This window comes from Pundamilia nyererei, unplaced genomic scaffold, assembly GCF_000239375.1.
Source record: "Pundamilia nyererei isolate P.nyererei 1_Seehausen unplaced genomic scaffold, PunNye1.0 scaffold00089, whole genome shotgun sequence".
In the NCBI taxonomy this organism is placed as follows: domain Eukaryota; kingdom Metazoa; phylum Chordata; class Actinopteri; order Cichliformes; family Cichlidae; genus Pundamilia; species Pundamilia nyererei.
Genome location: NW_005187490.1, coordinates 249,167 through 262,548, shown reverse-complemented (window position 1 = coordinate 262,548; position 13,382 = coordinate 249,167). Strand labels below are relative to the sequence as shown.

Here is a 13,382-nt window from a genome sequence, read left to right as displayed (position 1 = left end):
GCTGAGATCTCAGCGTGCCGGACAGCCGGCTTGCTGCTGCTGGTCAGACGGGTTGACCGGCTGGCTGACAGACTGATTGAGTGGTTAATTGGTTAACTGTCTGGCTGGGTCAGCGGGAGGGTAGACCATAATGTCAGAAGACAAGCAAACTGATAAATTTAAAAAAAAAAAAAGAGTTCTCCGCAAAAGCAATGCAGCAATGACTTGCCTCTATGGCGATTCAAGGTCATTTATTCATTTTACCAGACGGCAACCCATCAGTCTTGTGAAGCAAAAAGCTCAACTGTTTGCGCACAAATTTCTACAAATTTAGCGTGTCTAAAATAAAAATAAAAATTTTAAGCCATGCACATGGAGATAGTTAACTTCTCAAGCAGGATAACCTCTCAGACATCAAAGTGGAAACAAAAATTTATAATAATTTCCGTATTAATACAGAGCTGCAGACTCCGCCAGTGTCCTTGAAGGGAAGGGTCACCATAGTAGCTGAGCAAAAGGAGAAACGGGTGCAGACACACACAAAAACACCAATGTCTGCTTCAGGTTCAGTGTCTTCAGGTGAACTGTACGACAGGCGCACACACAAAGCGGGCACTGACCATTGCTGAAATGTGAAAAACACCATTATTCATACAGAGAGCAGCAGCCCGGCCCGTCATCCAACACAGCATACCTCGACTCATGACACGCTCATTAATAATGAAGTCTCCTTTTCAAAAACACCACAGTTAAGAGTTCTGGCAAGATGTGGCTGATTATGTAATATATGTATTTACACCAGTGCCTGACACAGCATGAATCTCCAATGGGATTCTAATGCTTGGCCGAAATGGGAAATTAAGAATAAAAGCGGGTCTTGCAGCCAAACAGGCTGCCAGCCAGCAGCCACACCAGCAGAGTGGAGGGAACAAAGGAACTGAGAAGGCAATACTTCACTCAGGGCAGGCAGATCCTCTCATCTTTCACATGGCAATGCAAGTCTACAGAAGCCACGATTTCACACAGACGGGGCTAACATTTCACTTGTCTAATTTCCTGCTACTGGACACCCCTCCCTCCCCCCTCCTATACCACCATTTCTACTTTCTTATTCATCTCAAGAGGTACATTGGTTCTGTGTGTGCAGTTTTAATGCAAGTCAGCAACCCATCTAAGACACAGTAAGACAGGCAACGATGCATGGCGTCCTGGCAGTCTATTAAAAGCATGAGGTGAGAGCCCCAAGTGGTGAGGGTCCAATCTATTATTTAGGGGCAGCTGACACTACTGATGGGCGAAGGCAGGGAAGCTGCCCTGTACAAAATAAATCCAACAAAAGGACAATTAATTAAAAAGGCATAAAAATGGGAATTACCATTCATAACAAGGATATAAATGCCACCCCTTGCCCAGGATGAGTGGATGTGAGACTACCATAAATATCATTATATCATCACACACTCCACAGAGTCCCATCAAGGATAAACCTCCTGTCACTGCTCTTCCTTTTTGGACCACTATTATAATTCTTTTCATGACAGGGAGGCATACCGAGAGCAGAGCACTAACACATGTAACACAATGACAGAGCTGAAAAGCCTCGGTGCTTTGAAAGCCGACGTGCACCTACCGCTCGGTATCAGAGGGCCAAGTGAAGACAAAGCAGCAGGGAACGAGCTGCGGGATGACAGCGGCACAAAAGCCTTGCGCTCCTCCGAACAAAGCGGGCTTGCCGGCAGCTTCAGCATCCTCGCTCATTACTTTCCAACTTCATCAGCATCGTTTCACACGCACACACTCAGGCCAGACTTAACTCGCTGGTTTAAAAAAGAAAAACACAAATAAAAATCCACCAAAAGCGTTTAACGTGTCTGGATGGCGAGGGGGGGAAGACTCGCTCGGGCTAGTCATTCAGAGTCACCGGAGGGACCTTAAACTGTGAATGGCCGCGTGCTTCGCTGAATCAGAGCGGTGCTGCCTTCACGTGATCCTCGTAAGTTGCCACTTCTCAGGGCTCCGTGTATTTTTTTTTTTTTTTGGTTTGCTTTTAAGTCGTTCTTTCTTTGCGCACAACAATTATAACGATTTATTTGTTTGACATTATATCGTAAAGAAAATTTACCCTGGCTTATCCAGAAGGTTACTGAACTTTAAAAATTATTTTCAAAACTGTGATATTATCTAATAAAACGGAAATCCTCCAGTTTCCCATTCCTCATAAATATATTTGAAAAACCGCAAATGAGATTAATTCTTCAAATTTCATAGGCTCCTAGTTTGATGAAGATGAAATGCAGAGATAACACAGCCTCTTTTATACTTAACCCTTCGCATGAAATAAAAATGCATTAATACGCTTTTTTTTTTTTTTTTTTTTTTTTTGTGCCTTCAACAACTTCCAGTTTGAAGTGACTGAAGAACAAACAGGATGAATTCCTGGATAACAATATCATTAGCAGAATCTCCCTCACTGTGCTGAATGCTGAACTACTGAAACAGCAGAAACCCTGGACTTGCATCTGAAAGCAATATATTTTATCTCCTCGCTTTGTTTCTTGATTTGGTAAGTTTAGTCCCCAGGCGTTTTATAACTGGATATTCTTGTATTTTGCTTATTTATTGTTGTCTTTTTATCTCTTATTCCTCCATTTCTTTTTGCCTAATATATTTCCTGTGGGGGAAAACTTGTTTATTGTGCCTTGTAAATGGGTTAAAAATCTCTTTAGATAGGACCACTAAGACATGAAGCTACTTCTGTAATTATTACTACATTTTACACATACATTTTTTTAATCTTGCATTTCATGGGCACTGACTGTTCAACACAGCCTACTTCTATCTTCAGCTAGATGTCTAAGGCATTACACCTACTTAAGTGCTGCATACTACAAATGCTAAATTCTTTATACCCAATTCGTAACTCTTGAACTTTCAGCAACCTGGCAACAAATCTTTTTTTTTGAGTCTTGCATAGCCTTTTTAAATATTCTTAACACGGTGGTCAGATAATATTTGAGTTGAAGAAATGTCAAGAAAACATACACTCACTGGCCATTTCATTTGGTACACCTGTTTAGCTGCTCGTTAACACAAACATCTAATCATCCAATCACGTGTAGACATGGTAAAAAACAGTTAAACTTGAAACCAAGAATGAGAATGGTAAGAAAGGTGATTAAGACTTTGTTGGTGTTGATTTAGAGGTTATCAGTGCCAGACGGGCTGGTCTGAGTATTTCAAAAGCTGTTGATCTACTGGGATTTTTTCACCCAACCAGCTCCAGGTGGACTGAAAAAGAGAAACTTTCCAGTGAAGGCAACGGTAATTCAAATAATCACTCATTACAGCCTAGGTATGCTAAAAAGCATCTCTGAATGCACTACACATCAAACCTTAAAGCAGATGGGATAGAGTGGTAGAGGATCACAATGTGTGCCACTCCTGTCAGCTAAGACAGCAAACTGAGGCTTAATTTTTGCTGCAGGATTTGGGCAGCATAGTCAAAATTTGACGTAAACAAAATTGAAGCATGGATCCAATCTGCCTTGTATCAGTGGATCAGGCCTCTGCTGGGATATTTTCTTGGCACACTTTGGGGACCATAGTCCCGTGTATTGTTAAAATACCGCAGCTTACCTGAGTACTGTTGCTGACCATGTTCATGAAATTCATCAAAGGGGTTTCTTAAACATGACAGTGAGTTCACTGTACACAAATGGCCTCCATGGTCAGTGAAGCACAATTGACAAATCTGCAACAACTGTAAATATGACATGTCTGTAAAGAGTCACCCAGGTCATGGTAATCTAAGTCTTTAAAAAACATAAAGAAGTCCATTCTCTTTTCTTTCCAAGCTTCCTAGAGTGTATGATATGACAGCATTTATCAAAGTCTGAGGAATGTTTACAGTACTTTGTTGAATCTGTAGCATGAAGAATTAAGGTGGAGAAGACTAAATGTCAACAACATGTACCTTGTACATGGACTTGCCAGCTGCACTACTTAAAATTATTTGCTCATGTTTGTGAACACAACTTGCCACGTTTGTTCTGTGAGTCAGCAGATATTTTGTGCCGAAAGTTCAACACGTCACCATCGCAACCAAGAAAGCTGAGTTTTAAAGCAGTGTTTCTCAAACACTGTGCAGCGGCACATAGGTGTGCAGTGAGAAATGATCAGGCGTGCCGTGGAAGGTTATCTGGTTCCACCTGATTAGTACTCTATAACAGCGGTCTCCAACCCTTTTTGCGCCACGGACCGGTTTATGTCCGACAATATTTTCATGGACCGGCCTTTAAGGTGTCGTGGATAAATACAACAAAATAAAACCAGTACCGGTACCCCCCAAAAAAGATTTACTCATAACACACGGGAAAAGACCCAGGGAAAGCGAGTTAACGATAAAAACTATTTTTAAAAAAATGATAAAAACCGATAAAACCCGGAAACCATTAATTTCACACCCGAGCCTCAACTCTCGCGGACTGGGGTTGGGGACCGCTGCTCTAAGCCATCAGCGTGAGTAAGGGGCAGAACAATTACATTCACTTCCACTAGAGGGCAGTACAACTACCTGCTCTAAATAAATCAGAATCAGAATACTTTATTAATCCCTACGGAAATTATGTGGGTTACAGTTGCTCTGAGACAGTAACAGTAACAGACTAAACTATTTAAATAATACAATATGTTACAGAGTTTACAAATTTAAGAAATAGTACTAATATATAAAAATCGCTCAATTATAAATATCAAGAATATTGACAAAGAATTACAAAGCTGAGAATATTACAGGGGTGGAATATTTATGATTGACATTTGACTCTAGCCTGTGAACTTCTTTTGGACACGTGTGCTTGTATTTGTCTTACTTTTAACTTTTATACTTTTTCAATTATTAAACTTTATTCAACAATAATTTATTATGTATTTCAGTGGGAGAATCTTCAAATCTTCATTCAACTTACACATCTTTCAACTTTAACTACTTCCACATACTCACCTACGGACACCATTCAAACAAAGACAAGACCCGGGTCTCTAAGAGTTACCGCTGCATTGACATGAGTAGCAAAGGGGGACAAAACCTTGTTGTCTCTCAGCAGCTTTCAAGCTGGAAAAGTGCAAGATCACAGAAACATCAACACTAATTACATAATAGTGATGCTGTGAGACGACGCAGTGTGTAATAGCAATAGATAAATATTTAAAAAGAAAAAGTAGTCAATCTGACATGTGTCCTGGAGAAAATTCGGACCCAGCTGAAGGCCCTCGCATGAGTAGTGGTCAGGAGAAAAACCTAGTCCTGGACACTTACCGACAAACCCCAAACCAAGTTGTCTGTAATGTCAATTAATAAAATTAACTACATTTTATTTAAAAAGATCACCGGTCTTAGCTGAACTGTGTTCTCTGATATGAGCAACAAAATAATTAATTCCTGCATCCTCCAAATGTGGGCGTAAATACTAAATTCAGTCTACATGCACACAAATCGGTACATATGAGACTGAACGGATGATGATGCATGTTTGTGTTTGACACCGGGTTAAATTTTTATATCGACCGTTTCATCAGTATACCTCGGTATACTCTCACGGTCTTAGCACTGACAAGGACACTAGCAAAAATCAAAACTCGAGGAAAAAAACAGTCAGGAACGATATGAAGGGAGCAAAGGTCTGTGGCTATTCCCTTTAACAGGGGTTGTCTTGTTGTTGCCTCTCCTGTTTGACCTGTTGTCACTTTCATCTGCACAAAAAGCAGGTTAAATAGTTTCACAATGATTTATGTGATCCATGAGCTGACTTTGTGTTATGCTGTGATGATCCAGTGTTCCCTTAATTTTTTTGGAGCAGTGTATATAGCTAATCCATAAAGGTTTTAGCCTGCAACAAGACTCTTCTTACTACTTATTCTATCTCACCCCTATCCTTAGCATCCTATTCTGCTGTCACGGCAACAAGACACAGTTCATTAACCTCCAAGATAAGCTTCAAAGCGCACTTATAATAACTCTCACCATCATGCACTGATAAGACCATTCCACAAAGATCTGGACAACAGCAAAAATCAATATAGACAGCCTTCCTTGCATTAACAACAGCACTACCGCCTCCTCATCTACGGGAAAATTAGCTGTTTTTGCAAAGGTCAACTCCCAGCTCAGTAATAAATTTATGGATCCAGAAGTAGTGGAGCCATCAAACTATTTCACAAATATTCACTCACTCAAGCTGGGATTAACCATTACATCACCTGTCTGTCCATATGGATTGCAATGTACCCTGCTTTCATATCGCATAATGGTGAATTATCACATTAGCTTCTTATTTTACAGCAACTACAAACAACCACCCACTACAGAGTTTTGACACTTAACAGAACTACACTAAACACAAAGTGCAGCTCCAGCTCAGCAAAGAGTTGAGTTAATATCAAATTAAGTTGGTTAACTTTAGTTGAGCTGCGTAATCTGATAAAATTATAAGAAACCAGGTTAGCCTATTAAGTTAGCGCTTACAGCATCTCCTGACTGCTAGGAGCTAACTGCTACCAGAAAAAGGAGTTTATAAAAGCTCCCTGTTACCTTTTTGCGTTACATTCCGATTTGTAGTCGTGACAGTTGCTTAAACAGCCCGCTGCACCTTTAACCGAAGATTGGAGAGGCAGAAAAAGACGAGCGTTTTTGTAAGAAAACCCCCTGTAGACAAACTACTGTTAGCTTGAGGACTCTTTGTTTTGGTTTGGGTGAGCGGAGTTCGCGTGGAATATCGCGAGAAAACAGTTCAGCGTGCTGACACAGGCGCGCACTGCACATAATAAGAATTACAACAATGACATGACATTTAAATATTTTATTCCGTTTATTCCACTTCATTAGTGTCATACTTCTTACTAAAGTCATTTAAACTATATTTTTTTATATTTTTGAAGTGCATTGCAGCCTACTTATTTATTTTGGCTTTGGGGTCAAAAGTAAAGTAAACAGCGCGCAAACCTGCAATGCAATCATATAAATTAATTTATACATGTAAAAATATATGAAATTAAAAACACGACACATTTGGTCCAAAGTTTTATCTCCTTCAAGATGTAGAAGTCGTTTTTATGAGTGGCCTACACACCACCTGTCATATAAAAGTGCACGCACAACAGGGAAGCTTTGCCTAATCCAAAAAAAATTCATAAATATCAGTTTAATAAATAAAATCAGTCTAAATAAATAGAGTAAAAATGCACACTGACAGTAAAGGCAGGCTAACACTTATAAAAGAAACAAGAATCTACAAAGTAGCCTCAAGTTTTGCACCGTGAAGGTTCTGGAAATGTTGCTGCGGTCATATAATATTAACAATTTAAAAAAAAAATCTAAACTCATTCTGACTTGAGGAGCTCGTCCAAAACGTTCAAAGCGTGCTGGATCTCATCAGAAGTCAGATCGCTCAGCTCGTCCATCTCCTCCAGACGCAGCGGCCACCTTCTCCTCCTCCGGCCCGTCGTCTCCCGACTGCTGTTCCGGGCCCCTGCCGTGTGGATACCCCGGAGTCTCATCTGCAGCCACTCCCGGCGCTCCTGCACCTGCTTGTGCTCTCCGAGGTTGTGCATGAACTGGACCTCACTCACTGTCCTTTTACTGTGCACAGATATGTGATATTGCTAGGATCTAATAGTGATGAACTTGTTATGGTGAAAAAAAAATCATCTTAAATGATCTGTGAGGATTACCTTAGTGGTCGTCCTTGACAGTGAACGGAGAAGTGTAAAAGGCAGAGTGAAATAAGTAGAATCTTATAGTCAGTTTTTCCCATTTTGATTACCTGTTAAAAACAAAAAATACAAAAAGAATAAAACTTCAATTTTTTTTTTTAAAACTGCCTGAAATGAAAAAAATATCTGACCTTTAGTCTTAAAAGTGTCAATTTATTTTTAAATTTAATCTATCTTGAAACCACTGCATCCTCTATCTCAACATATATTAATTGTATTAATGTATTAATGTATAAAAATGCTAATATATTACAATAAAGCTTACACAACTAATAACTTCAATTAGATTCAAGCCTTAGTGGGCCTCCGTTTTAGCCCAAGTATAGCCCAAGATGAACTTACCTGTGTTGTAAAGTGAGTCAGCCTGCTTTGGTGGTCCGCTCCTATCAGTTATGATTAGACCAGGACTCCCCAAGTTCCTTTTTATATCCTCGGGCTCCTGCCATTGATGAGCTGCCTTCATTATTGCTGTTGATGTCACACCTCTAGCTCGTGGAGGGGGCAGAAGAGGAATGACAACACCGCCTCTGAACTCCAGGCTTTCACTTTTGTCATACGAGAGCAAATAAATGCTTTTGACCCCAAATACCCACACACACTTATTTTACACGCACAAACTTTTGTCAGAATGAATGCATTGTTGGTATATTGCAGATCCATTAACTACTTTTATGCACAGGGATTTTGCGCCTGGAGACATTTTATCTATGTGACTGTGACAGTGCAGTTTTTCTAACTGGCACAGAATCGTGTTATGAAGTTACTTATTGTAATAAGATGATGATAGTGGGACTACACAGAGGGTCTTGTTTCAGGGTCCAAAACTACACATTCCCAAGCTTCAGTTCAAACTTCTCTCCACATTCTCAATTTAGCATGCTTCTCTTTTGTTTTTTCTTTATTTCTGTGAGCCATCCAGATCTATTAGTTCACATCTGAAGTGACCTTTTTTGTCTGACTCCCGTGCGCCTCACAACAATAGCAGCAACATTTGGATGGGTTTATGACCCTCACTGACTTATAGGGAGTCGCCCTGGTTACGCCGACTTCTTACCCAAGAATTAACATTATCTTAATGAGTTTGTCTCCCAAAAAAAGAGCTTTTGCACCAAGTTGACGTCAGAGGAAACGTCTTGAATCAAAGAGTAAGTAGTAGTTCAGGAGGTGCATGGCTGGGTGATGCCACTGCCGTCACCGTCTTCACCATGACTGGCAAGCATACATGGAGAGTTACACATTTTTCTTTTTTATTAAGTTAAAAAACATTTAAATAGTGAGGATTTTTATTAAAAAACAAAACAAAACATCATTTTCATAAAGATTTCTTGGTGATCGCGTACAATAACACCATCAGTGAACCATAAATCTGCTGCTTCGATCCTCTAAAAGATTTTCCCTTATTCAGCATTTTGATTATGTGTTACGGAGTGCTCTGTAACACCCTGTAGGTGATCAGTGTTAAGAACTGGTGACTGACCATTTATATACCATCCAAACTATAAAAATGTTGCATTACAGGAGAAAGGCAATAGTTCAGAAAATCTGTGTATTGATTTGCAGGGTCCTGTTCCCTCTAAGGGGACATGTGCATCCGAACCATGCCAGCAAAATGCCCCCCACCCCCAACAGCATAACAAATCCTAACCATTCTTTAAAAAAAAAAAAACAAACAAACGAAAAAAAACAACAACTAAAAAGTGGTTCTGCAATGGCAAATCTCAGGAGCTTGATTTCCCAGTATCAAAGGAGTTGCTTGTATGAGCTTCATACTCATTAAATTTCTCTGTCAGCCAAAACTGATGTATTTCCCATTGATCTAAATGCAGATGTTACTTTAGTTACAGTGCTTAAAAGATGAGCCTGTTACCTTTCGTTGTCTTAATCAAGATCAAGTGTCACAGAAAAAGATGGGATGTCAGCTGTGCCTCGAGGTGACTGCCATAGTAGGTTGGTGCAATATTAATAACACTGAATGAATACGGAATTTTTGCACTGTTGTTGTCATCCAGCATACCAACATGAATAAAAATTCATTTTATTTATTTATTTCCTATTAAAGGAAAAGGACGCACTGCGACAGACTGGCGACCTGTCCAGGGTGTACCCTGCCTCTCGCCCTATGACAGCTGGGATAGGCTCCAGCGCCCCCGCGACCCTGAAAAGGATAAGCGGAAGCGAATGGATGGATGGATGGATATATTTTTTGAGTTGTCCTGTTAGTTTAAACCAAATAGCCCAGTTCCATTTATTGTTGCATTGTTTAATGATGTCTAAAAGTTGCATTACTTGCTGGATGCTTGTTGTTCCCTTTGTACTGTACGAAGACATTAAAAAAAAAAAAAAACTCTTATCATAATCAAAATGATCATTTCTCTCTTTGTAAAGCGTCAGACTCTGACTGGAACATGTAACTGTACTATGTATTTCCTTAACCTTATTTATTGCTTCTCTTGGCTCTCAGGCATACCTCCCATAAGCTTTGGTAACAGTTTTGCAGCATTCAGAAGGTAAATGTTTTAAACTATATTAGACAAAAAGCAATATCGTTTTTTTTTTATCTTTACAAAATCTGAATAATCCTAATTCATCCCTTCCCTGTCTCACTCAGTGCAGCTCTGTCATTTAGACGTCTGGGTTAGTTTTCAGTCACAGGTGTCCCAAGGGTAATTGAGCCACGGGACCAAATAGCTTATACTTGAAAGAAGAAGTCTAGGCCTTATTACGGGCACATACGCTGCATATTAGGTAAGCACAAAGGTATGAGTTTTCTAAATGTGGAGGAGCCGGGGATGTCTATGTCATGACACGCTGTCGAATTACAGTAAAGTACTGGCAGCTAAATTTGCCAGCATTAAACTGATATTTCACACTACACCTACTGTAATCTGAGAGCTGTTCCTTACTGTAAATTAAACAAAAAACAACGAGTGTCTTATTGCAACGCTTCACAAAATGCAGAAAAAATTATCTCTCGTGAAATGTGATCATCCCCGGTGGATGTACTGACAATTGTTTGACCTCTTCCTTTTGAACGAGTAAAAACGGGAATGACGGCATCACTAGTTATGCCAAGCAGCTCAAGCATTCATAACTAAAACGTGAGAGAAGAAGTAAATGTGTCTTATTTATAAATCCACACAGAGACAACAAAGCCAAATCATTGGTTTTAGATTTACCTGCAGAGCCTTTTGTGTTCAACCATCATGCAAAGCAAACATGTTAATTCATAAATATTGGCTTTACTCTGAAGTCTGCTGTTGAACCCGTTGATCCAACAAACAGGTCTCGTGTTCAGTGATTAAAGCTGTTTGCATACCAGCCCTGTAAGATTTATGGGGTCTTCTCAGACGGGTTGACCTCCACTCGCCTTGACACTACTACAGCGACCTCTGACCTTAGCTTAGGACCTTGTCATTCTTATTACCTCATGCTCATTCAATATGTAGAGACTTTCTTATGGCACGCAAAGCCAAAAAGATAAGGAAACTGACAGTGTTGTATTTTACCTTCTGCTTTTTTGTGTTTCTCCTGATATTCTCAAACTGGACAGGAGAAACTGTCTGAGACGGATGTATTCTTTTAATCCTTATTTCTGTCTCCAAGTAAGAAGATGGTTTATTTCTGAAAGACAAGGAAAAGACTTTCTCTCTGTATCACCAGAAGGGCAAGTGAGACTATAAACAAAGAAGTGAACAGCATTAATGCTAAATAGTATAAGCATTAAAACTAGGTAAAGGGGTGTAAATAAGGGGATTCCTATTTCAGTTGATGTTTTGGCTTTTAGAAGGTCCCAAGATGACGGCTGACATTGACAAACGACAGAGTGCAGGAGTGGCTCTTTCCAACTGAGACGTAGGGTGTGATTAAAGGCTGTGGATTGTCACACATGTGATTTAAATACTAAAATCTTGAGTTATGGATCATTTTGACCATTTGTGGAAAATGGAATACAGTGAAAACACAGCGTCTGACATTATCACCTTAGCAAACACCATCACCAGCTGGCTACTGTGTTTCCACAGCTCATCAGTCCAGTCAATTCATATCATCAGATGTTTTACACTGAAAACAGTTGCCATGGGCAGTTATTTAGAAGTCTATGAAGAAATGGTTTTCTTTCTCTGTAATCTCAGTAAACACTTTCCTGACTTCACATGGGTTACAATCATATTTCTGTCTACGGGGACGTAGGACAACCAACGTATTCCCCGTAGGAAGCTGTAAACACTTGTTTCAGATCATCAGTAAAGTGAAGGGCAGCACCAAAGCCCAATAACAAGATTATTTCCAACTGTAAATCATGCAACATTAGAAGAGTGCAAGAATAAAAAATATGATGGGATTTGAGCAAAACTCATGAAACATGAAATGATGATATCTATAACAGTTTACTGTAATGTTGCACACATATATAATACATGCTGCAGATGAAAATAGTAACAAAAAGGTCAGATGTCCTGTGAGCAAGTCTGCTAGAAATATGCAGTTTAGTATAAAAGATTGTGACAGTTACAGGTTTTCACTAATGTAAGGCTTTCACAAAATTCTGAGGATTGCATTAGTTAGGTGAAATGTTATCCCACACTGACTAATGTCTAATCTGAAGCTGAAACTGCTGTGCATCTGTGGGCCACTTTGCACCACCTCCACTTAAGCCGTCTGCTGCCACTGATGCCTGCTCTATTTGGGGCTGAAGGTCTTGCTGTTGCTCTTCTCACCTCCTCCTTTCCATGTATGCACACAGAATGGTGAGGAGGTGGGATTTATGATGTAGGGGTTACAAGCTGTTCATGCCTCTCGCTTCTTCTCCCAGAGATGCACACTGCCACCTGAGGCGTGGTTTTACTACCACGCTGCACTGTTACTACAGTCAGAATTCCCTGCACGTAGCTGGACTGATTGCTTTGATAAGGCATTTTCACATTCCACCAATCTCTGCGATTTTGCCAGAGTACATCATTTAATGCCGAAAGAGAAAGTGTTTGTCTGACAATTTGAAGCAGTCTAACTGCTGAAAAGTAGGTTATTACGATTCATCAGATTCTGGCTTTCAGCTTCATACAGTTTGCTTTTAATAAATTCACTTTATTCTGCTGCACTCAGCTCTCTGATTGTGAAAACAGCCAAACTGATGGATAAAAAATATCTTGGGAAAGCTGTTACAAGCTAACACTCTTGCTAAGGAATCCTGAAACCAATTTTTAAAAGCTAAGTCAAGGCACCAGTTTTGAATGTTATCAATCCAACATGGACTGGCCGGTTAAGGCCAGCAGTGACTACCACACAATGTGAACCTGACATCTGTCGAAGGCTTTCAAACTAGAACAGGTAGCTATAAAACTGAATCAAACCAAAGTAAGGCTTTTAAAAATGCCAAAGTGTTGGTATCTGTGAGAAATGAGTTAAATTGATTTATGTGGATGCTCTGAGTAAATAAATTATATTGACTTTGGTGATGCCCTTATTGGTGCTGTAGTGATGCCAAGAAGTCAACACTTAGAGTACTGACTGGGATGAGAAGGCAGTTGTTTTATTTTATTATTAAACTATCTTTCTATCCCCCTCTCCCTGTCAGTGTGTGTATGGTGTTTGAGTGTGTGCAAGTTAACCACGCCTTGTGTTTCAGAGGCGGG

At 39.9% G+C, this 13,382-nt stretch overlaps 1 protein-coding gene across 2 annotated transcripts in view; it reads right to left on the bottom strand.

Moving 5' to 3' along the window:
- LOC102209375 (BTB/POZ domain-containing protein 10-like) overlaps window positions 1-6,752 on the bottom strand; it is a 23,907-nt gene extending 17,155 nt beyond the window's left edge. The window contains exon 1 of one of the 2 annotated variants that reach the window (XM_005739058.1): window positions 6,569-6,752. Coding sequence is in view for 1 of the 2 variants with exons in the window: in XM_005739057.2 (XP_005739114.1) it covers window positions 1,610-1,737 (128 nt within the window). In the remaining variant the exon portion in view is untranslated. Of the gene's footprint in view, window positions 1-1,609; window positions 1,925-6,568 lie in introns of those variants that run through there. The other variant, XM_005739057.2, reaches the window with a different exon arrangement.
- Window positions 6,753-13,382: the final 6,630 nt, after the last annotated feature.